Here is a 24,866-nt window from a genome sequence, read left to right as displayed (position 1 = left end):
TTTTGTCACTGTGTTTTTTTTTTTTTTTTTTTTTTTTTTTTTTTTTTTTTTTGGGACAGGCAGAGTGGACAGTGAGAGAGAGAGACAGAGACAAAGGTCTTCCTTTGCCGTTGGTTCACCCTCCAATGGCCGCCGCGGCCGGCGCGCTGCGGCCGGCGCACCGCGCTGATCCGATGGCAGGAGCCAGGAGCCAGGTGCTTTTCCTGGTCTCCCATGGGGTGCAGGGCCCAAGCACTTGGGCCATCCTCCACTGCACTCCCCGGCCACAGCAGAGGGCTGGCCTGGAAGAGGGGCAACCGGGACAGAATCCGGCGCCCCGACCGGGACTAGAACCCGGTGTGCCGGCGCCGCTAGGCGGAGGATTAGCCTAGTGAGCCGCGGCGCCGGCCTTGTCACTGTTTTTGACAGAGGGCTCCTGCCAAGAAGGTAAGCTAATTTTTGCCTTTACTTGGTAGTCAAGATATCTCTCTGGGCCCATGCTAAAATTTGCAGGCCATCTCTGCTTGCCAGATACCTTTTCTCTTCTGACGTTACATGCTTCCCACAAATCCCAGGAAATCTCTCTATTTTCCTCTGTCAAAGGACACAGTTTTGACGACTGAGCTTAAGATCTTGACTGGTAATACTTCATTCCACAAAATCCAGTCAGTGTCCTGATGAGTTAAGCAGAAGAACTTTTTTTTTTTTTTTGAGATTTATTTATATATTTGAAAGTCAGAGTTACACAGAGAGGAGAGGCAGAGAGAGAGAGAGAGAGAGATCAAGATCTTCCATCTGCTGGTTCACTCCCCAGTTGGCCACAATGGCCGGAGCTGTGCCCATCTGAAGCCAGGAGCCGGGACCTTCTTTCGGATCTCCCATGCGGGTGTAGGGGTCCAAGGACTTGGGCCATCTTCTGCTTTCCCAGGCCACAGCAGAGAGCTGGATCCGAAGTGGAGCAGCAGGGACTCAAACCGTTGCCCATATGAGATGCCAGCACTGCACATGGCGGCTCCATTCACTACACCACAGAGCCAACCCCAAGAACTTGGTTTTATAGACAGAAAAGAGCTGAAGAAAGCAGAAATGAAAAGGATTGGTCATTTCACTTTTTTTTTTTTTTGTAAGGTACTGACAGGGAGGGAGACAGACAATAGAAGAATCAGAATCACTGGTTCTATCAGGTTACTTCAGGTTTTCTCTTTTTTCTGAAAGATTGTGGCAAAAAGGGAATTTTATTATTAAGCCAATTGAAACTGGCTTGTTTGCAGGGATATTTGACTATTACCTCTTTAATCATGATTTCTCAGAGTCAGATAAGCAGCTTAGTTTCAGCTTGGTGAGTGAGTCCATTTTGATTTCTAGCCTGGTCTGTTGGGGCCTCTTACAGGAACTTAGTCCAAAGCATTGGCCTCGTGTAAGAAGCCTGTGAGAGCTGCTCTGCAACTTGTGATGGAATCCTGTTAGATATGGGAAAGATCACTTCTCTTCTTTTCTTTTTCTTTCTTTCTTTTTTTTTTTTTTTTTAATTTGAGAGGTAAAGTTATAGACAGAGAGGGAGAGACAGAGAGAGAGGTCTTCCATCCGCTGGTTTACTCCCTAAATGGCCACAATGGCTGGAATGGGGCCAATCCAAAGCCAGGACCCAGGAGCTTCTTCCAGGTCTCCCACGCAGGTGCAGGGGCTCAAGCACTTGGGCCATCTTCTGCTGCTTTCCCAGGCCATAGCAGAGAGCTGGATCAGAAGTGAGGCAGCTGGGACATGATCCGTATGGGTTGCTAGCACCACAGGCAGAGGCTTAGTCTACTATGCCACAGTGCCTGCCCGGAAAGATCACTCTTGATACTGCTTCTGTTTTTCTCATACTTTGGCTGTGCCTCCATTTCTACTTGGGGGAATGTACATTGTTAACTTGTTACTTATTGGGTAAGGTGTCTGTATCTTTGTATTTGATCAGATATAGGAAAGGTGTCAGTAGTTGCAAAATGATCACAATGTATATAGTGCTGAGTATTGTTTACTGGAGAATGTAGAAGTCATGTCACCAAATATTTACTGAATACATAACAGAGAGCATCCAGGGCTGGACGTTCGGCGCAGGGTTTAAGATGCTGCTTGGGATACCCACATCCTGTATCAGAGTCTGGTTCTGCTTCAGATCCCAGCATCCTTCTAACGTGCAACAACCCACTTGGGAGTTCCTGACTGCTTGTTTCAGCCTGGCCCATCCCATGCTGTTGTGGGCATTTGGAGAGTAAACCAGCAGATGGAAGATCTTTCTCTGTGTCTGTCTGTTTCTGTTGTGGTGCAGCGGGTTAATCCACTGCCTATGTCTCTGGTGTCCCCTATGAGCACCGGTTTGAGCTTTAGCTGCTCTACTTCCAATCCAGCTCCCTGCTAATATGCCTGAGAAAGCAGCGGAAGATGGCCCAGGAGTTTGGGCCCCTACCACACATGGGAGACCCTGAGAGAGTTCCTGGCTCCCGGCTTCAGCTTGGCTCAGCCTTGGCCATTGTGGCCATTTGGGGAGTGAACCAGCATATAGAAAAGACCTCTCTCTCTCTGTCTCTTTCTCTCTCTGTCACTTTTCCTATCAAATAAGTAAATCTGTTTTAAAAAGCTTAATTTCATTGAAATGAATGAAATGCAAGAAGCAATCAGAGAATGACATAAAATGCCAAATTATACATTGGCATCAACTCCTTAGAGTCTGTTGGAGTGGGTTTCCGCCTGTAAGAAAAGAGCAAACTCCTTGAAAACCATCTCTTGCTGAATGTTTTTGTTTGCGTAGACACATGGGCCTAGAACTGTATTTACCAATGATCTTTTGCCTGCTTCTCTGGAAATATGGAACTGAGTGCTACTCTTTTGCTCCCATAGCAAACGATGCAGCAAGAGCATGAATAATTCAAGTATATTTGGGCTTTATAGATCTTAAAATTGCTGATGAGGAAATATAGTCTTGTGAGTTTGATTTGGCTTTACTTTCTTGAGTTAATCATAGGGATAACTTTTAGAATCAATGTCAGAAATCCAGTCCCAAATGACAGGCTTTGCTTGGTCATGGGGGTTTAGAAGCAGTGCTACCTGAAGCTGAGAAAATCAGGAACTATCACTCTACATTAACCTTGCTTGGCAGCACCTTTTTTTCTTTTTATGTTTTGACAGTGACATGTGAGAAGGAAAAATACCACCCTACGTTCATAAAGGTTGAGCTGTTGGTGAAATTCTGTTTGCTTTGATTCCTAGTAATTTCACTAATCTTTCCACACAAGGCATCATCAGATATGTTTTTCAGATTGCTAGGGCAGTAAAGTCTCCCAGAAACTAAAACTATGTTCCTAACATTTTGTGTATGTTGCTTTATTTTCTGAACTATTTGTTGGGAGCTGGGGGAGCGTCTGGACTTTGAGAAGTAGAAGAATTTGGACAGAATACGCTTCTAGAAAACTCCATGCCTTTTTTTTTTTTTTTTTTTTTTTGGACAGGCAGAGTGGACAGTGAGAGAGAGAGACAGAGAGAAAGGTCTTCTTTTGCCGTTGGTTCACCCTCCAGTGGCCACCGTGGCTGGTGTGCTGCGGCCGGCGCACCACGCTGATCCGACGGCAGGAGCCAGGTGCTTCTCCTGGTCTCCCATGGGGTGCAGGGCCCAAGTACTTGGGCCATCCTCCACTGCACTCCCTGGCCACAGCAGAGAGCTGGCCTGAAAGACGGGCAACCGTGACAGAATCCGGCGCCCCAACTGGGACTAGAACCCAGTGTGCCGGCGCCACAAGGTGGAGGATTAGCCTATTGAGCCGTGGCGCCGGCCTCTTTTTTTTTTTTTTTGAAAGAATTACTTATTTGAGAGGCAGAGTTATAGGCAGAGAGGGAAAGACAGAGAGAGACCTTCAATCTGCTGATTCACTTCCCAGATGGCTGCAATGGCTGGAGCTGGGCTGATCCAAACTCAGGAGCCAGGAGCTTCTTCCAGATCTCCCACAGGCATACAGGAGCTCAAGTGCTTGGACCATCTTCCACTGCTTTCCTAGGCCATTAGCAGGGAGCTGGATCAGAAATGGAGCAGCCAGGACTCAAACCAGTGCTCATATGGGATGCTGGAACCGCAAGTAGAGGCTTAACCTACTGCGCCACAGCGCTGGCCCTGAAAACTCCATGCTTCTGTAGCTTTAAGTAGTCTCAAGGGAACAGTAGTTTGTTTCACCTGACAAATTACTATGGACAGTAAGAAAGACTCCCAACCTCCTCTATTCTTCACTCATACGAACAAAGCAAACACACCTCCAGACCAAAAAAGGAGGAAAGCGTCCTTTGTGTTCTGACTTTTGCATTTTTTATTTTAAAGTTTCTATTTATTTATTTGAGAGGCAGAGTTACAGAGAGTGGGAGAGACAGAGAGAAAAGTTATCTTCCATCTGCTGGTTCACTCCCCAAATAGCTGCAACGGCTAGGGGCCAGGAGCTGCCTCTGGGTCTTCCATGTGGGTACAGGGGCTAAAATGCTTGGGCCATCTTCCACTGCTTTACCAGACCATAGCAGAGAGCTGGGTTGGAAGAGGAGCAGCTGGGACTTGAGCTGGTACCCATATGAGATACTGATGCCTCAGGAGGAGGCTTAGCCCACTATGCCACAGCACTAGCCCCTTGCATTATTTTTTAAGCAACTAGAAACCTATTTCATAAATATTGGTTTGTATCTAGGCTAATTGAATTCAACTAATGATGTATATTCTTGCTCTTTAGACATTAACATAAGAAGATTTTTCCACCCTCCCATTCTTTTTATTAACTTCCCATGCTGTTAAGTAAGTTAGGAGCCCAGAACTGCTTCTGGATCTCCCACATGGGTACAGAGGCCCAACTACTTGGTCCATCTTCTGCTGCTTTCTTAGGCTCATTAGTGAGGAGCTGAATCACAAGTAGAGCAGCTGGGACTTGAACCAGTACCCATACGGGATGCCGGTGTTGCAGGTGGAGGCTTAACCTCCAATGCCAGCTCCCAGTAAAAGAAATTTTTTTTTGAAGATTTATTTATTTGTTTGAAAGAGTTACACAAAGAGAGGAAGAGACAGAGAGAGAGAGAGATTTTCCATCTGATGGTTCACTCCCCAAATGACTGCAACGGCCAGAGCTGGGTCCATCGAAAGCCGGAGTCGCTCACGTGGGTGCAGGGACTCAAGCACTTAGACCATCTTCCTCTGCTTTCCCAGGCCACAGCAGAGTGCTGCATCGGAAATGGAGCAGCCGGGTCTTAAACTGGCACCCTTATGGGGTGCCAGCACTACAGACAGCAGCTTTACCTGCTATGCAACAGCGCCAGCCCCAAAATCAGCCTTCTATCAATAGTGTTTTTGCCTGCATTTGATGACCCTGTGTTCCAGTGTATTGGGGAAAATGTATGTATATTGCTGCTGTATGTATGTAGGTGCATATAAGGAACAGCCTTTTCATCTTTGTATAGTAAAACATTAATTTTGAGCTCTTTGTTTTATTTTACAAGCATAGTATTATAAAGGTTTGAGTGTATTCCATTTTGAATGTGGGGCATATTGGCAAGAATCACTAGATCTCTGACTTCTAACCTTTTAAAGGAATCTCAGTTGTTTATTTCATGTCTCCTGTTCCCCTTTTCTCGTACCCAGAAGTACTCTGTGATCTAAACATATTTTTTACCTTTTTTAAAGGAAACTTTAGTATAGAAAATTGCAAGCATATGCAAAATAAACAGAATAATGTGATGAGCCGCCTTGCCATCACCTTGCTTTAAAAATCAGTAATGTGGGACTGGCACTGTGGTGCAGAAGGTTAAAGCCCCTGCCTGCAGCGCCGGCATCCCTTATGGCACCGGTTCAAGTCCCAGCTGCTGCACTTCCGATCCAGCTCTCTGCTGTGGCCTGGGGAGGCAGCAGAGGATGGCCCAAGTCCTTGGGTCCCTGCACCCGCGTGGGAGACCCGGAAGAAGCTCTTGGCTCCTGGCTTTGGATCAGCTCAGCTCTGGCCATTGTGGTCATTTGGGAAGTGAACCAGCAGGTGGAACCCCCCCCCCCCCCCCGGCTCTACCTCTCTCTGTAACTCTGTCTTTTGAATAAATTAAATAAATCTTTAAAAAAATCAGTAATGTGCTGCTACCCTTTTATCATTTATACCTCCACCCATCCCTCATCCCTTATTAAATTCCTCTTTATTTATTTATTTTTATTTTTGACAGGCAGAGTGGACAGTGAGAGAGAGAGAGACAGAGAAAGGTCTTCCTTTACTGTTGGTTCACCCTCCAATGGCTGCTGCGGCTGGCGCGCTGCGCCGGCGCACCGCGCTGATCCGATGGCAGGAGCCAGGTACTTATCCTGGTCTCCCATGGGGTGCAGGGCCCAAGCACTTGGGCCATCCTCCACTGCACTCCCAGGCCACAGCAGAGAGCTGGCCTGGAAGAGGGGCAACTGGGACAGAATCCGGCACCCCGACTGGGACTAGAACCTGGTATGCTGGCGCCGCAAGGCGGAGGATTAGCCTAGTGAGCCGCGGCGCCGGCCCCTAAATTCCTCTTTATTAAATAAAATTCATATGCAGTTAGAGTTCTAGTGTGGTAGTGTAGAACATTTGTGCCTTCCCACAAAGTTCTCTAGTGTACATTCCAAGTCTGTTCCTGCCTAGCAGGGTATCCACTGTTCTCTTTAGTTTTGCTTTACTGCCAGGGGCTGTTTGGATATTTATAACATTATTTGCAGACCATACAAAATGACCAGAAATTAACCTCCTGGGGCCAGCATTGTGGTGATGCTGGCATTCCACATGGGCACCGGCTCAAGTCCTAGCTTCCCCACCTCTGATCCTGCTAATGACCAGGGAGAAGCAGCAGAAGATGGCCCACGTGTTTGGGCCCCTGCAACCCATATGGGAGACCTGGAAGAAGCTCCTGGCTCTTGGTTTTGGCCTAACCCAGCCCTGGCCATTGTTGTGGCCACTTTGGGAGTGAACTAGCAGATGGAAGATCTCTCTCTCTCTGTAATTATGACTTTCAAATAAATAAATAAATAAATATTTTTTAAAATTAACCTCCTATAGATTTATTGAATTTTGAGTCCTGCCTATGGTTTCCTTGGCAGGGACAGACCAAGTGATTTCACTGGCCTTATATGGCTCGTTGGCCAGATGTTCATTGCCTGTGATAAATAGAATCAGATAGTATGCAGTGTTTGTACCTAGCTTTTTCGTTTGGCTTTATATCAGTAGGAGTCATCTGTGTTGTCACGTTTTTTCATTTGAATGAGTCCATTGTATGAATGTGCCACATTTTGTGCATCCATTCCAACGTTTAGGTTCTTTCCAGTTTTTGCTTTTATGCTGCCAGCATGCATGAATAAGTCTTTGAATGGACTTCTATTTTTCATTTTTCTTAGATAAAATAATTCTGGATGTCACTGCTAGGTCAAAGGGTAGATGTGTGTTTCATTTTGTAGGAAACTACTGTTTTCTAAAGTGGTTTTATCATTTTAGGTTCTGAGTCTGATTACTGTACCTTCATGTCAGCCGTTGGGTTGTTAGACTTTTTAACTGTTGGTGAGTGAGTGTGTGTGCATGTTCTTTAAAGGAAGTTTCATTGCTTGTTTAGAGATAGAGATACCCTATAATTTGGTGCATTCTTAAGCTCCTTTTAAAATTTGGAGTGAAGGCTGATCAGGGTAGTTTCTCCAGTGCCCAGGATATCCTTACCCGCTTATCCATGCCTGTAGTTTATGAGGGAAAGACCGCTGTTAGTCCTTTAGATTCGTTTTAGCACTGTGTGGTTTCCAAAAATATTTTCTCATATATATATTTGTTCTTTTTTATTTTTTTATTTTTTAAAGATTTTATTTATTTATTTGAAAGGCAGAGTTACAGAGAGAAGGAGAGAGCGAGAGCGAGAGAGAGATCTTCCATCTGCTGTATCACTTCCCAAATGGCCAAAAGGGCCAGGGCTGGGCCAGGCTGAAGCCAGGAACCAGGAGCTTCTTCTGGGTTTCCCACACGGGTGCAGGGGCCCAAGCACTTGGGCTATCCTCAGCTGCTTTCCCAGGCTCATTAACAGGGAGCTGGGTCAGAAGTAGAGCAGCTGAGACTCGAACTGATGCCCATATGGAATGCTGGCACTGTAGGTAGTGGCTTAACCCACTGTACCACAGTGCTGGCCTCCCATGTATCTGTTCTTAACAACAAATACAGTTCCTATATTATAGATGAAGGAATGAAAATTCAGGGGAGTTTGCCAAAAATCTGCCTCAGGTTCCAGGGACTGAAGCTTAGGACTTCTGTCTTAGTCTAGTACTTTCCCACTAGCTTGCAGCATGATTAGCATGCTAGAAGTTGCTGGGTTGTCATAGGTTTGCAAATTTAGATGAGCTGACAGAAGAAACTTTGTTTTGGTCGAAGTAGCTGGTAGAGACATCTCAGTTTAAATCCACAGAATTTGAGATGACCTTGAAATACATGAGAATACTTTGAAAGGTTTGTGGGGAAATGGAATTTTGATGCAAAAAAAAATTGAAATCTATGCATGGGTTTTTCCTCTAAGTGTTTCCCATGAACTTTTTGAAGACCTCTCCTATACCGCTCATTGATTTATTATTTTTATGTGGCTTCTAAGGAATTCTAGAAGTTGTTTTAGTCTTTCTAGTGCTTGTAGAGCACCTGATGTGATTACAGAGATGTTGGTGGCTTTATGTGAAGCAATACATTATCAAGTGGCCTGGACTTAAATGTTAGAACTCTGTGTATCGTTTTCAGACTCCTTTTAGGAACCCTGATTCCTACAAACTCTCTGGATGCTTGGGTGGTTTGAGCAGTGAGTGTCTGTCAGGAGAGTGCCACAGCAGGTAATCTCGACTGTGTGGTTGGGAAGAAATCCCACCAGAGTGGGTCGTGTTTATGGCTTTCCACTGCAAATTACAGTTAAAAATTTTCAGCAACAAATCTATTTTTGCCCCATTGTCAGATATTAATGTAAGTCATTTGTTTATTTTATTTTAGTGATGTCCTTGCATTGCCCATTTTTAAGCAAGAAGAGTCAAGTTTGCCTCCTGATAATGAGAATAAAATCCTACCTTTCCAGTACGTGCTTTGTGCTGCCACCTCACCTGCAGTGAAACTCCATGATGAAACCCTGACATATCTCAATCAAGGTTAGATGCTTCCTCGTTATTATTCAGACCTACTGGATTCATGATAGATTATTGGGTACACTGATATGTAAAAAGTTAGATCTTTCTAGTATGATCTATCAGACAAAACCTGCCTTCAGATGTGTGAGATTTCAGTAATTTCATATTAGAATTAGATATATTATTGGCTTCTTTTGTCTAACTGTCATTTTTTGTCCCTGACTCCTTCTTTCTAATTCATGTTCACCAGACATTCTCACTGGTTACTCTCTGAGAAGTATTACTCCAGCTGCCTCTGTTTTTTACTGGTTGTGTGGCCTTGGACAAGGTGCTTGAACTCGTCCTTATCCAGGGTTAATAATGTCTTGGAGAGTTGTGTCGATTAAACGATATAGTGTATTCAGGTACTTCAAAAAGTTCATGGAAAATGGAATTAAACAATGTTTATTTTAAAAATAAAAAAAAATTATCTGAGAGCGAGAACTCCCATTTGCTGCTTCCTTCTCCAGATGTCCTCAGCGCTTCTCTCTCCCCTCCCCACCGCTTGAGGGGAATAGAGAGCTAGGAACTCAATCTAGATCTCCCAGGTGGGTGGCAGGTACCCAGCACTTGAGCCATCACCTGCTGCCCAAGTTTATGCATTAGCAGGAAGCTGGCACCAAGAGCTAGAGCCAGGACTTGAACCCCAGGTGCTCTGATTTGGGATATGGTAGACTTGACATTTGTCTTAATTGCTAGACCGAATGCCTGCCCTAGATAAATTTATTTTTGTACAAAACATTTTGAAATATATACATTTTTTAATGTGCATTTTCCATGAACATTTTGAATGTTTTATCACAGTGCTTAGTTGTTGTTACTAATACTAATATTACAAGGAAAGAACATCCTTAGGCCAAGAGTCCCTGATTCCAGATCCAAAACTTTTTGTGCGTCAACTTGATGCTGCAGGTGAAAATTCAACACCTGACTTTATGTGATGGATTGAAGTAAAAATGCAGGCACATAAAAAAATTGTATGAAGTTACATTTAGTTATACCTATAAAAGGTATATATGGAACAGAGTAATTTCCTGTTTACACTTGGGTCTAATCCCTAGGCTATCTCACTGTGTATAAGTCAATATTCCAAAATCAGAAAAAATCCAAATTCCAAAAACACTTTTGATCCCAAGCATTTTGGATAAGAGATAATTAATTTATATTATACTCATATATTCAACTAACTGAATTTTATTCTTTGTGAATATAGCAAAGTTAATTTGAGATGAATATAATATGTAATTTCTATTCTAGGACAGTCCTATGAAATCCGAATGCTAGACAATAGGAAACTTGGAGAGCTTCCAGAAATTAATGGCAAATTGGTTAAGGTAAAAGGAAATCAGTAAATCATTCTTCTGTGCAATATCATTTTAGTGACCTTTTATGATTGTTTTTAAAAAGTTACCTGAGAAAGCCGGCGCCATGGCTCAATAGGCTAATCCTCCGCCTTGCGGCGCCGGCACACCGGGTTCTAGTATCAGTTGGGGCGCTGGATTCTGTCCCGGTTGCCCTTCTTCCAGGCCAGCTCTCTGCTGTGGCCAGGGAGTACAGTGGAGGATGGCCCAAGTGCTTGGGCCCTGCACCCCATGGGAGACCAGGAAAAGCACCTGGCTCCTGCCTTCAGATCAGTGTGGTACGCCAGCCGCGGCGACCATTGGAGGGTGAACCAACAGTAAAGGAAGACCTTTCTCTCTGTCTCTCTCTCACTGTCCACTCTGCCTGTCAAAAAAAAAAAAAAAAGTTACCTGAGAAACAGCAGGATAGGTCAAGAGCATGCCTGTTCTCATCTGCTGGTTCACCCACCAAATGCTTACAGTGCCTGGGGCTGGGTGGGGCTGTGCTGAAGTTGAGAGCTGGAAACAATCCAGGTTTCCCCACAGGGGTGGCAGGAACTCAATTACTTGAGCCATCTCAGCTGCCTCCCGGAGTCTGTGTTAGCAGGAAGCTGCAGTCAGGAGTTGGAGCTGGAGATGGAACCCGGATAATCTGGTGTGGGATGCAGGCATCTTAACCCGCATCTCAATCACTAGGCTAAATACCACCCTTGTGCATTTTTTTCCTAATTTTGTTTTGGCTTCTGTAAGGACTTGATGATGCTTTGTCTCACTGCTACAACTTGTGGTAGAATGGTAAATTGATGTGTTATTTCTTTGGGGTCAGAGTAAACCTCTTTACATGGAATTTTCAGAATTGCTGAGACAGAAGGTTTACCACTCCATGGTAGTCCCCTGGCTCAGTGAAGTTCTTTGGGGTGGAGTGCAATAACCTGAATCTTTAGGGAAGCTTCAGTGTCTCTTTGAATATGTAGTCTTGTAGAAAGGGAAACAGAAGCTACTGTTGATGAGTAGCAGTTCCATTTGTCTAGAGTAGACCGACAGTAAGGATTTGGAGAATCCACAGCATAATGGGACAGGAGTTTTACCAGTGCTGTGAAGGGTAGAGGGAGATACACTTCCACAGAGTAAAAGGAAAGTTGTTGGAAAGGGATCCTACCTCTCCTCAGTGTCTGTAGGTTATCCAGATGAAGTGCTGAGCTGGATGTTATGTGATGTAAGAGGAGAGACAGGTGCACTTGCCTTGGATAGGAGTCCTTGCCTGTTTACGTTAGGACTGACATGTAGACCAAGTTTTCATGTGGTACCAGTTAATTGTAAACATTATATCTGAAAAGTTATAAACTTTGCCTTGAAATGGAGTTTGGTAGGTGTGGGTTTTAGAGTGTAGTAGACCTTAGGAAAAGCAATTTTAGCTTGTGTCCAGAAACCAACTGGTAGTGACGCCTACCACTTTTCCTTTGTCAGCACTGATATTCAAGAGAGCCAGTGGTCACCTGAATTTGTTGTTTCCTCTTAGAGTATATTCCGTGTAGTGTTCCACGACAGAAGACTACAGTACACTGAACATCAGCAGCTGGAGGGCTGGAGGTGGAACCGACCTGGAGACAGAATTCTTGACATAGGTGAGTTCAGAGAAATGCATTGCACACCAAGTGCCTCTGACTCTGGACTGAGAGTTCGCTTTTCTTTACTTGACATTAGCCTTGATTCAGATGCTGAAGAGGCTCAAGTACCATGACCCTTTTATTTACTAAGCATAAAATGTTACTTGTTTGATGAAAACAAAACTAAAGTTGGAGGGATAAACACTTTAGTTCCATAGCAGTTACATTCATCACTTCAGAGTGATTTTGTTTTGCTTTTTAATATTGTACAAAACAGACATTGTATCTATTAAGCAGGAACTCCTATTCTGCCATCTCCCCAGCCCCTAATAACCACTATTCTACTTACTGTCTCTATGAATTGGTCTAGTCTAGGCTTCCCATATAGACAGAGTCATACAGTATTTAGTCCTTTGTGATGAACGTTTTCACTTAACATAATGTTTTCAAGGTTCATCCATGATATAACATATATTAGAATTTCCTTCTTTTTCAAGGCTGAGTAATATTCTGTTGTATGTGTATACCACGTTTTGTTTATCCACTCATCCTTCGATAAATACCTGGGTTGATTCTATCCTTTGACTGTTGTGAATAATTCTACTGTAAACACAGATGTACAGATAATTGAGAATTGGGCTTTCAGTTCTTTTGGGTATTTGCCTGAAAGTAGAATTGCTCTGGGCTGGTGCTGTGGCATAACAAGTAAAGCCACCATCTGCAATGCTGGCATCCCATATGGGTATGGATTCAAGTCCCAGCTGCTCCACTTCTGACCCAGCTCTCTGCTAATGCTCCTGGGACCACAGTGGAAGATGGCCCAAGTCCTTGGGCTCCTAGACCCATGTGGGAGACCCAGAAGAAACTCCTGGCTGCTGACTTTGGATAGGCCCAGCTCTGGCCATTGTAGCCATTTGGGGAATGAACCAGTGGATGGAAGATCTTTCTCTTTCTTTCCCTCTCTCTCTGTAACTCTACTTTTCAAATAAATAAGTAAATCTTTAAGAAAAAAAAAGAAAATGCATGAACAGTAATAAAATCTGCCACTATAGGGAAAAAAAGGAGTAGAATTACTGGATTATATAATTATTTTTATTAAAAATTGATTAATTTCCATTTTATTTGAAAGGAAGAGAGACAGAGACAGACACAAGGAGAGAGATATCGTCTACCCACTGGTTCACTCCCCAAATGCCCACACAGCCAGGACTGGGCCAGGCTGAAATAAGGATCCTGGAATTCCACCCAAGTGCCCCGCATGGATGGCAGGAACCCAAACATTTGAGCCGTCATCTGCTGATTCCCAGCTTTTGTGTTAACAGGAAGCCAGATTGGAAGCAGAGTAGATAGAATTGGAACCAGGCATTCTTTTATGTAAATATAGGTATTCCTCGCTGGCATCTTCACTGCTGTACGAAATGCCTGCTACAATACTTTGATTTTTATTTTACTTGAAAGATAGAAACAAAGAGAGTACTATCTGCTACCAAATGTCTACAACAACCAGGGCTGGACCAGGAGCCTGAAACTCCATATGGCAGAGCCCCAAGCACTTGAACCATCACCTGTTGTCTCCCAGGGGGTTCATTGGTAGTAAGCTGGAATCAGGAGCAGAGCTGATGGGCCCAGCAACATAGAAGCGAACCCAGACACTCTGACATGGGTGTGGACATCCCCAGTGGGGTCGTAGCTGCTGGACCAAATGCCTGCCCCCAACTAGTAATGTTTTTGAAGAACTGTGTTATTTTCCACAGTGGCTGTACATTTTACACTCCTACCAGTAGTGCTCAGAGGTTCCACTTCCTCCAGTCCTTGCCAGCACTTGTTACTTTCTGGTTTTTTGTCTTGGATGATAGCCGTACAGATAGGTGTAAAGCAGTATCGTGGTGTGATTTTGCTTTGTTTATCCCTGATGATTACTGATGTTGAGCATCTCGTCATACTGTTTTTTGTCATTTGAATATCTTGGAAAAATGTTTATTCAAGTCTTTTTCCTATGTTTAAATTGAATTTGATTTTATTATTGTAGGAATTCTTCATTTAAAAACATTTGTTGAAGATTTATGTATTTATTTGAAAGAGTATCTCAGAGATAGGAATACACACACACACACACACATACACAGATCTTCCATTCCATCCACAGACTCACTCTCCAAATGGTCACTATGGCCAGGACTGTGTAGGCCCAAGCCAGGAACCTGGAGCTCCATCTAGGTCTTCCACGTAGGTGACAGGAATGTTAGTACTTGGGCTATCATCTGCTGCTTTCCCAGATGCATTAGTGGGGAGCTGGATTGGAAACAAAGCAGCTGGGACTTAAACTGGCATTCTGAGTACCAGTGTCGCAAGCATTGGCTTAACCTGTGCCACAATACCGGCCCCAGGAATCCTTTATATATACTAGATATTAGCCCCCTATCAGATATATCATATTCAAATGTTTTCTCCCATTCTGTGGGTTGACATTTCTCTAAATTGAGAGTGTTTTTTGATTCACAAAGGTTTTTAAGTTGATTGTATTTTTTGGTGTCATATCCAAGAAATCATTGGTAGTGTCATGAAGCTTTTCCCATATTTTCGTGTAAGAGTTTTATAGTTTTAGGTCTTACATTCATGTCATGGATCCATTTTGAGTCAGTTTTTACATGTGGACATCCAGTTTCCCCACTATTTATCATTTGTTGAAAAGACTATTTTTTCCCCACACTGAATGGTCTTGGCACCCTGTTGAAATTTGTTTGACCTTATATTTGAAGAATTATTTCTGGCCTTTCTATTATGTCCCATTTGTGTATATCTATGTGTATGGATTTATACCTGTTTTGATAAGTGTAGCCTTGGTAGTAAGCATTGAAGTCAGGAAGCAGGAAGCCTCCATGTTGGCTCTTTTTCAGGATTGTTTTGGCTATTCCATGTCTCATTATTTTGTCTTGAATAGTATATAAAGGGGGCCATTTTTTCCCCCCATGTACGCTGAAAGTTTCTTGATTTTACTAACAACTGAGAACCAAATCAGTGGTGTGTTTTATCTAAAGTGGGAATTCTGGAATCAGAATGTCTCTTTGGTTGCAGTTCAAGTTTTTTCTACTGTTTTGCTACACAGAATAGGATTAGTTTTTCCTAAATCATAAGATATAAGGAAAGAGATTTACAAAACAATTATTTATTTGAAAGGCAGAGTTACAGAGAAAGAGGGACAGGCAGAAATCTCCCATCTGCTGGATCACTCCCCAGATGGCCACAATGGCCAGAGCTGGGCCGGTTTGAAGCCAGCAGCCTCTGCTGGGTCTCCCATATGGGTGCAAGGGCCCAAGGACTTGGACCATGTTTTGCTGCTTTCCCAGGCACGTTAGCATGGAGCTGGATCAGAAGTGGGGCAGCTGGGACTGAACCAGTGCCCATATGGGATGTTGGCGTTGCAGGTGGTGGCTTTACCCGCTACGCCATAACAACCGCCCTAGAAAAGGATTTTAACAAACACACATGCAGTCTTTTCCTAGACAAACTTATCTATGTCTTTGTTTTACTATTGGTTAATATCTGCTATTGGTAAATATAGTTAAAGGTTTATTCGTATCTACTTATTAATTTATTTGAGATAAAAGAACGCGCAAATGCTGGTTCATTCCCCAAATGCCTGTAGCAGCTGGGGCAGGCTGAGGCTGAGGGTCAGGAACTCAGTTCAGGTGACAGGAACCCAAGTACTTGATCCATCACTACTTCCCCTCAGAGTACACATTAAAAGGGAGCTGGAATTGGGAGCAGCCCAGGCACTATGTATGGGTTACAGGAGTCCTGAGAAGCAGCATAGCCGTTAGGCCAAACGCCTACCCCTGGGTTACACAAATGTAAGTCAGACTCATTTGCATTTTACCTGAGAAAACACTGTAAAGTGGAACGCATTGAATGCTTTCTTGTTTGAATCATTTATACCAAAGCAATAGTATAGTTATAGTGGTTTTTATAATAAATAATATTACCTAGCCGTATTTCACCAGTTTGACTATAGGAGAAGTCAGAGAATGATACTTGAGTATCTGCCATGTGGAATTCAAAACAAAAAAAATTAAAGGTATATTTATTTATTTGAAAGAGCTACGGAGAGATAGGGAGAGAAAGAGAGAGATCTTCGATTTGCTGGTTCATTCCCCAGATGGCCTCAATGGCCAGTGCTGAGCCAGGCTGAAGCCAAGAGCCTGGAGCTTCTTCCAGGTCTCCTATGTGGGTGGCAGGGGTCTAAGCACTTGGGCCATCTTCTTTTGCTTTACCAGGCCATTAGCAGGGAGCTGCATTGGAAATGGAGCAGCCAGGACTTGAACTGGGCCCCCATAGAGGGTGCTGGGGATACTGGCGGCAGCTTTACCTCCTACACCACAATGCTGGCCAAAACAAAATTCTGAAACTCATTCATTTTAGTTTTCCTCTTCAGCAAAAGGTTTGTTATTTTGTTATAGGAACCAGTCTTTGTGTTAAATTTTTCCCATTTGATGCTTTCTACCATCATACAGACATTCTGCTTTACTCTTCTATAGTGACCCTATAATGTACTTCTAACAGTAATCTTAAGATTATTGGTGAAACAGATTATAAATTACAATTTTCATGACCATAGAACTAGTGAGTTGACTTTGTCTGTAAGTAGAATTTTGGCAAATTAAATGAAAACTACCTTTAAGTTGCCCTTTTAGAAAATTTTATTTTAGGCCGGCGCCGCGCCTCCGCCTGCGGTGCCGGCACCCTGGGTTCTAGTCCCGGTTGCTCCTCTTCCAGTCCAGCTCTCTACTGTGGCCCAGGAAGGCAGTGGAGGGTGGCCCAAGTACTTGGGCCCTGCACCTGCATGGGAGACCAGGAGGAAGCACCTGGCTCCTGGCTTCGGATCAGCGCAGCGCGCCGGCCGTGGCAGCCATTTTGGGGGTGAACCAATGGAAGGAAGACCTTTCTCTTTGTCTCTCTCTCACTTTCTAACTCTGCCTATCAAAAAAAAAAAAATAGTAAAATAAAAAAAAAGAAAATTTCATTCCAGGGGCTGGCGTTGTGGTATAGCCAGTTACGGCTTACACCACTGGCTTCCTGTATTGTAGCACTGGTTGAAGTCCTGGCTGTTCTGCTTCCAATCTAGCTTCCTTCTAATGCACCTTGGAAGGCATCAGAAGATGGCCCAAGTATTTGAGCCCCTGCCACCCACGTGGGAGACCCAGATGGAGATCCTGGTTCTTGGCTTTGACCTGGTTCAGACCCAGTAGTTGCAGCCATTTGGAGAAGTGAACCAGTAGAAGATCTCTCTAAATGTCTCTCTTTCTTTTTCTCAATGTTGTTCTACCTTTCAAATAAATTAATAAATCTTTAAAAACTATAAAAAATTAAACATTGTATTTTTAAAGAGATTGATTACAAATTTTAGAAAATTAATTTTCATTTTATTTGAAAGACAGAGGGAAAGAGCAAGGTTTTGGATCTGCTGGTTCATTCTTCAAATGTCTGCAAAAGCTGGGGCTGGGCCAAGGCAAAGCCAGGGGCCGGAACTTCATCTGGGTCTCCTGTGTGGGTGGCAGGGCTCAGTTAATTGAGCCATCACTTGCTTTCTCCCAAGGTGCACATTAGTAGGAAGCTGCTATCGGAAGTGGAAGTGGGACTTGAATCCTGGGCACGCCAATAAAAGGCATCCTAAGCATTGTTTTAACCATTGTGCCTAATATTTACTCCATATTTATTTATTTGAGAAGCAGAGAGAGAGCAAGCGAGTAAGCTTGTGTTTGTTGGTTTCCTCCCCAGACATATTCAGTGGCTTTGGGTCAGGCTGGGACAGGCCGAGGCTGCAAGCTGGGAACTCAGTCCACATCTGAGTGGGTGGCAGGAGCCCAGTGATGTGTGCCGTTACCTGCTGCCTCCCAGGGTGTGCATTAACATGAAGCTAGAATTGTGAGTGGAACTGGGACTTAAACCCAGTCACTCTGATGTGGGGCACAAGTGTCTTAACCACTAGGTCAAATTCTATCCCTAATTCACTTTAGTTTAAAACTTTTAGGGGAGAGTGCTTGGCACATCACTTAGAACCCTGCTTGGGACATCACTTAGGAGACCCGGGTTGAATTCCTGGCTCCCAGGCATTTGGGGAGTTAACCAGTGGGTGGGAGATTCTCTCTCTCTCTCTCTCTCTCTCTCTCTCTCTGCCTCTCAAAAACAAACAAAAAACCAAAGCTTGTTAAAGTGGAAAAAGGTAATCAGAAGAAAGTACTTCATTACTTTTTTAAAATGATTTATTTATTTATTTGAAAGGTAGAGTTACACACACAGAGAGAAGGAGAAGTCTTCCAACCACTGGTTCATTCCTTGAGTGGTCACAACCTCAGCCAAGCTGAGGCCAGGAGCTTCTTCCAGGCCTCCCATGTGGATGCAGGGGCCCAGGGACTTGGCCCATCTTCTACTGCTTTCCCAGGTGCATTAGCAGTAGCTGGATTGGAAGTGGAGCACCTGGGACTCAGTCCTGTGTGCGTATGGGGTGTTGTACTGCAGGCCATAGCTTAACCTGCTGTGCCACGGTGCTGGCCCCTTTAAGTCAATTTTAACTCTAGTGAAACCTTTCTCAGAGGCACTGAAGAAATTTAGGATGTGATACGGAAAAACCGGGGTAACTAGGGACAAGTAATATAAGAATCAGTGCTTTCTTACTTAAAACCAGGTGGTTCTCACTTGTTCAATGATTGCCATTTTGTTTCTTAGATATCCCAATGTCTGTAGGTATAATCGATCCTAGGGCTAATCCAAACCAGCTAAACACAGTAGAATTCCTGTGGGATCCTGCAAAGAGGACGTCCGTGTTTATTCAGGTAAGGCCCAAGTGTGCTTCCTTTCTACTAAGCATCTGTTACAGCCAATGTTTTATGAGCATAAAACATGTTCGGTTTGAAATCTTTACAGGATGCTGGCTGTCAACATGTGCCAGAGAGTGCTGAGGAGTTTCGGAATTGCTCTCTTCTACTTTTCTCAGTTTGTTACTAGTATCTCCCCAGAATGCTGACTAATGATGCCGTAATATTTCATACTTTGGTTTTACCATAACTCACCTAACAGTTACTTAGCATTTAGATTGTCTTGGTTTTTCATTAATATCCATAAAGTTATCTTGAGCAACTCTATAGTTAAAACTTGATTTGTGTATCTGATTATATTCTTTGAGTGGATTCCTTGAAATCCTTGTTTGTAATATTAGTGGCTTATATAATAGTGGCTTATATTTCTGTACAGCAGGAATAGTCTGAATCTTAAAGAAGTAATTTATTCAGGCTAAAAAGCGGTCAGTTAGACAAGATTCCATCAGCCTTAATAAAATTCCATCAGTTTTGTGTTGGTTTTTTTTTTTGACAGGCAGAGTTAGTGAGAGAAAGAGAGAGAGAGGTCTTCCTTTTTCCATTGGTTCACCCCCCAAAAGGCCGCCACGGCCAGTGCGCTGCACTGATCTGAAGCCAGGAGCCAGGTGCTTCTCCTGGTCTCCCATGTGGGTGTAGGGCCCAAGCACTTGGGCCATCCTTCACTGTACTCCTGGGCCACAGCAGAGAGCTGGACTGGAAGAGGAGCAACTGGGACAGAATCCAGCACCCTGACTGGGACTAGAACCCGGGGTGCTGATGCCGCAGGCAGAGGATTAGCCAAGTAAGCCGTGGTGCCGGACAAGTTTCATCAGTCTTAACTCTCAGCCTCTTATAAGGTCATAGCAAGAGGCCGGCGCAGCAGCTCACTAGGCTAATCCTCTGCCTTACGGCGCTGGCACACTGGGTTCTAGTCCCGGTCGGGGCGCTGGATTCTATCCCGGTTGCCCCTCTTCCAGGCCAGTTCTCTGCTGTGGCCAGGGAGTGCAGTGGAGGATGGCCCAAGTACTTGGGCCCTGCACCCCATGGGAGACCAGGATAAGTACCTGGCTCCTGCCATCGGATCAGCGTGGTGCACCGGCCGTGGCGGCCATTGGAGGGTGAACCAACAGCAAAGGGAGACCTTTCTCTCTGTCTCTCTCTCTCTCACTGTCCACTCTGCCTGTCAAAAAAAAAAAAAAAAAAAAGTCATAGCAAGAAAAGAAAAGGGTCTGTTAGGGCTGGAGATGATTTACAGTAGATTTCTCCCTTTTGATCTCATTAATACTTTTTTTTTTTAAAGGAAGAGGATCTCAAAGTGTTTGTTTAAACAGTGATTGCTCTTTGCCTTATTTAGAATGTAAAAGCTGCAGCATACTCAAAAGTTTGTAATTTTTTTCTTTTAAAGAACTCAGAATATCTACACTCAAAATATTGTTTAATTTCTATTTCTTTATTCTCTGACTTTTTTTTATTATAACTTGTTCTTTTTTTATTTTTTATTTATTTTTTTATTTTTTGACAGGCAGAGTGGACAGTGAGAGAGAGAGAGAGAGAGAGAGAAAGGTCTTCCTTTGCCGTTGGTTCACCCTCCAATGGCCGCCGCGGCCGGCGCGCTGCGGCCAGCGCATCGCGCTGATCCGATGGCAGGAGCCAGGAGCCAGGTGCTTTTCCTGGTCTCCCATGGGGTGCAGGGCCCAAGCACCTGGGCCATCCTCCACTGCACTCCCTGGCCACAGCAGAGAGCTGGCCTGGAAGAGGGGTAACCGGGACAGAATCCGGTGCCCCGACCGGGGCTAGAACCCGGTGTGCCGGCGCCGCTAGGCGGAGGATTAGCCTAGTGAGCCGCGGCGCCGGCCTTATTCTCTGACATTTTTAAAAAGGTTTATTTTTAATTTACTTATAAGTCAGAATTAGTGTAAGAGAGAGAGAGAGAGAGAGAGAGAGAGAGAGAGAGAAAGAGAAAGGAAGAGATCTTCACCTACTGGTTCTCTGCCCAAACGGCTGCAATAGCCAGGACTGGGCCAGGCCAAAGCCAGGAGCCAAGAGCTTCTTCCAGATCTCCCATGTCGGTGCAGGGGCCCCACCACTTGGGCCCTTCTCTGCTGCTTTCTGAGGTGCATTAGCAGGGAGCTGAGTCAGAAGTGGAGCAGCTGGGGTTGACTTGGCGCCCACATGGGATGCCGGTGCTGCACTGCCCCTGTTTTCTGACATTTTATATCAAGTGATGCCACAATTCTCCTGGCCTCATAATACTATTTACAAAGACTGTCCCCTAGATTAAACTTCCATTAGGCTCTTCTAGGCTCTTTTCAGCCTTATTAGCCTTGGCATCCCTTCTTGTCTGGCCTTTGTCACCTGTGGTAGCAAACACTTAGGGAGAGTCCCCAGCCCTCATTATGTGGTTACCCTGCGTATCTCATCACCTTATCTCCACCCTGGGTATCTGATCTCCCCAGTCTCCCTTCGTCAGGAACCCTGTTAGCTTTGTTGAACCAGAATTCACTATCCGTGATGTTCCTCTTAGTAATTTTTCATCCACTGAACTTGGTCCTGCTCTTTGGCTAGAAGAGTCCATTTGTCCACATCTAAAGAATGGAACACAGTTCTAAACTGAGACCTCTTTCCCACCAATGTGATAGTTCTGAATAAAGCCTGTTTCTATTACTTAAAAAAAAAAAAGTAAAAGATTTGCTAGTGTTAGATTTTATGCAATAGCTGGACAAACCTTTTTCTCTCCTGTTGCTATGAGGTTTCAGATTTAATTTTTTTAAAGTTTTTTTTAATTTATTTTTCAAGTCAGAGTTATATAGAGAGAGGTAGAGAGAGAAAACGAGAGAGATCTTTCATCCACTGGTTCACTCTGCAGATGGCTGCAACAGCCAGTGCTGGTCCAGGCTGGAGCCAGGAGCCAGGAGCTTCATCCAGGTCTCCCATGTGGGTGCAGGGGTCCAAACACTTGGGCCATCTTCTGCTTCCCCAGGCACATTAGCAGGGAGCTGGATTGGAAGTGGAGTGCCTGGAACACAAACCAGAGCCCTGTATAGGATTCCAGTGTTGCAGGTGGAGGCTCTACCTGCTGTGTCCCAACACAAGCCTCAATTTCAGTTTTATTATATCCCCAGCATGGTACCTCCTGTTTTTGAAATCTACCTTTAAGTCATGGAAACATTTATTAACAGAAATCATTTCTTTTTCATGTTAATTCTCTGAAGCAGTTAATGAACTTGGTTTCTTCACAGGAAGAATGCTTCAGTTAGCATTAGATCTTTACATTTACTTTGTTTGCATTTGTAAGTTATTCAGATTTTTCTCATTTCCTCCATTAGACTGTAAGTTCTTGAGGACCATAGAATGGCAGAAAGCTTTTTGTAGATGTCCACAATGTGTATTAGAAATTTTGCTGTTATCCTTGCTGACTGGTTTGGCTAGCTGGTGGTACTGAAGCTTTGGTGTGCTTTTTCAGGTGCACTGTATCAGCACAGAGTTCACTATGAGGAAGCATGGTGGAGAAAAGGGCGTGCCGTTCCGAGTACAAATCGACACCTTCAAGGGGAATGAGAATGGGGAATACACTGAGCACTTGCACTCAGCCAGCTGCCAGATCAAAGTCTTCAAGGTTTCCCTGGGCCCTCTGGTGGCCTTTGGGTCCTTTGTCCTTACCTTTCTGTCTTAACACTTATCAAGTTTGCAGGTAACATCTGTGGACACTCAGTTGGATCCAAAGTCATTGAAATAATTAGTAAGATACCTACCTGATGAAATTTATGAGGAGGTGGGCGTGGGATAATGGGATTGTGGAAAAGGGGGCTAGATCTGAAGTGTGAATTTTCAGTGAAAACTCTTAAAGCCCGATGAAGTTACAAGGTCTTACAAAGCATGAAAATTCTGGAAACTTGACTATTTTGGTTACATGCAGACTTGATTGCCTCTTCTTATTTTGATCCTTATTTTTTTCATGTAGATAGTCTGTCCTCATTGCAAGAGATTCAGTAATAAAGAAGTATTCAGAGCATGACACTGAAAATCCCCTTTCCCATTCTTAACCTGACTGCCCAGCCTTCTCCAGAGGTGGGCGTGGTCATTATTTGGTGAATCCTCTCAGTCCTCTTCCATGGATCAGTGTGCATGTGTATATAGATATACACCTGTTTTCCTTTCTTTGAAGCACAGATGGGATTGTATTGTATGACTTGTTTCAAAACAACTTTTTTCATTGAAAATGGGCATTAAAGATCTTCCCATATTGGTTAGCTACAGATATGACATGTTCTTTTTCAATTCCATTAAACATTTAAATTTCCTGTTTTCAGCCTTATGTGGTTGATCTTATTTTTACATCACTGTCCGTTTGTCTTTGTTTCAGATGTAAATACAGTCAGCCTTACAGATCCCTAGGTTTTGCAATCACAGAATCACCCCATACAGATTAAAAAGATGTGTTGTTTTCATTTCCTGAAAGTTGCAAAAAGCAGCATTTGAATTTGATATGCAAGGAGCACTATGCAGAATCTACCTACATGGAGTGAACTGTGGGCACATTCTGCTGTAGTCTCCTGTGTTTCTCAATTCCTCAGTCTCTCCCGCACTAGCACTTGTCTTGTTGTTTGCCTGATATCTGGTTTGTGTACTGTGTAGACCTATGATGGTTGTGTCTGTACCAATATGTGTAGCCTTTCTTATCCTTGTCCATTTTCTGTAACCAGTATAACAACCACTTATATAACATTCACATTTGATTATGAATTATAAATTACTTAGAGATGATTTATAGTATATGAGAGGATGTGCTATGTTATATGTAAATATTACATCACTTTATATAAAGAACCTAGACATTTGCAGATTTTGGGGGCGGGGGTGCAGGTGTGAACTGGAATTAATCCTCCACGGATACAAAGGAATGAATGGATTTAAGTTTTTAGAAGTAATATCTTCGAGTGTAAGGGTGAGAGTACTTAAGTTTAAAACAAAATCCTTCTCGTTTCAGCCCAAAGGTGCAGACAGAAAGCAAAAAACAGATAGGGAAAAAATGGAGAAACGAACACCCCATGAAAAAGAGAAATACCAGCCTTCCTATGAGACGACCATCCTCACAGAGGTAGGTGGATTTCTTCTGTGGTAATTTCACACTTAAAAGAAAAATCTGTTACTTCAAGCCTGGTCAGAATGACTTCTGCTTGCAGGGCACCTGAGTTACGGCTCCCTAATCCAGGTGTGCTGCTGTGGTGGCCGTGTTGTAGAACCCGAGGGACAGTTGTGCTTTGCCATTGCCCAGCTTCTCTTTCGTTTGCAGTGTTCTCCATGGCCCGAGATCACGTACGTCAATAATTCCCCGTCACCCGGCTTCAACAGCTCCCACAGCAGTTTCTCTCTTGGGGAAGGGTAAGTCTGGGAAATTAATTAACCTGTGTTTGTCTTAAATATGTGCTTTTTCATTATCTTTCCATAAACAAATCAGTAAATACTTGTATTTGGTCAGTCTGTAATGGATATATATATTAATTGAAGTTTGATGCATTTTTCATTTTTTAATCTCCTTTATTTTATTTTTTAAATATTTATTTATTTATTTGAAAAGTAGAGTTACAGAGAGAGAGAGCTCTTCCATCCTCTGGTTTACTCCCTAGATGGCTGCAATGGCCAGGGTTGGGCCAGGCCGAAGCCAGGAGCCAGGAGGTTCTTAGAGGTCTCCCATATGGGTGGCAGGGGCCCAAGCACTTGGGACATCTGCTGCTGCTTTTCTTAGGTCATTAGCAAGGAGCTGGATCGGAAGTGGAGTAGCTGGGACTTGAACCTATGATCATATCGAACCAGAGGCTGCTGGTGGCAGCTTCAAACCTGCTGTGCCACAGTGCCAGCCCCTGATGTATCTTTAAAAAAGACTGAATTTTTACATAGCCTGTCTCCCCTTCTTCCT

The 24,866-nt window shown here is 43.8% G+C and overlaps 1 protein-coding gene across 4 annotated transcripts in view; it reads left to right on the top strand.

Annotated features, from left to right (window-relative positions):
• Nucleotides 1-24,866, top strand: part of TFCP2 (transcription factor CP2) — a 68,448-nt gene that overhangs the window by 28,774 nt on the left and 14,808 nt on the right. For 3 of the 4 annotated variants that reach the window (XM_051846295.2, XM_051846294.2, XM_070052245.1), the window contains exons 2-8: nucleotides 8,982-9,133; nucleotides 10,409-10,485; nucleotides 12,011-12,116; nucleotides 18,822-18,928; nucleotides 22,413-22,565; nucleotides 23,937-24,047; nucleotides 24,243-24,331. In XM_051846295.2, the coding sequence (XP_051702255.2) occupies nucleotides 8,982-9,133; nucleotides 10,409-10,485; nucleotides 12,011-12,116; nucleotides 18,822-18,928; nucleotides 22,413-22,565; nucleotides 23,937-24,047; nucleotides 24,243-24,331 (795 nt within the window). Of the gene's footprint in view, nucleotides 1-5,233; nucleotides 5,375-8,981; nucleotides 9,134-10,408; nucleotides 10,486-12,010; nucleotides 12,117-18,821; nucleotides 18,929-22,412; nucleotides 22,566-23,936; nucleotides 24,048-24,242; nucleotides 24,332-24,866 lie in introns of those variants that run through there. The other variant, XM_070052246.1, reaches the window with a different exon arrangement.

The sequence above is a fragment of the Oryctolagus cuniculus genome, chromosome 11 (assembly GCF_964237555.1).
Source record: "Oryctolagus cuniculus chromosome 11, mOryCun1.1, whole genome shotgun sequence".
Lineage (NCBI taxonomy): Eukaryota > Metazoa > Chordata > Mammalia > Lagomorpha > Leporidae > Oryctolagus > Oryctolagus cuniculus.
This window is presented reverse-complemented; position numbering and strand designations above follow the sequence as displayed.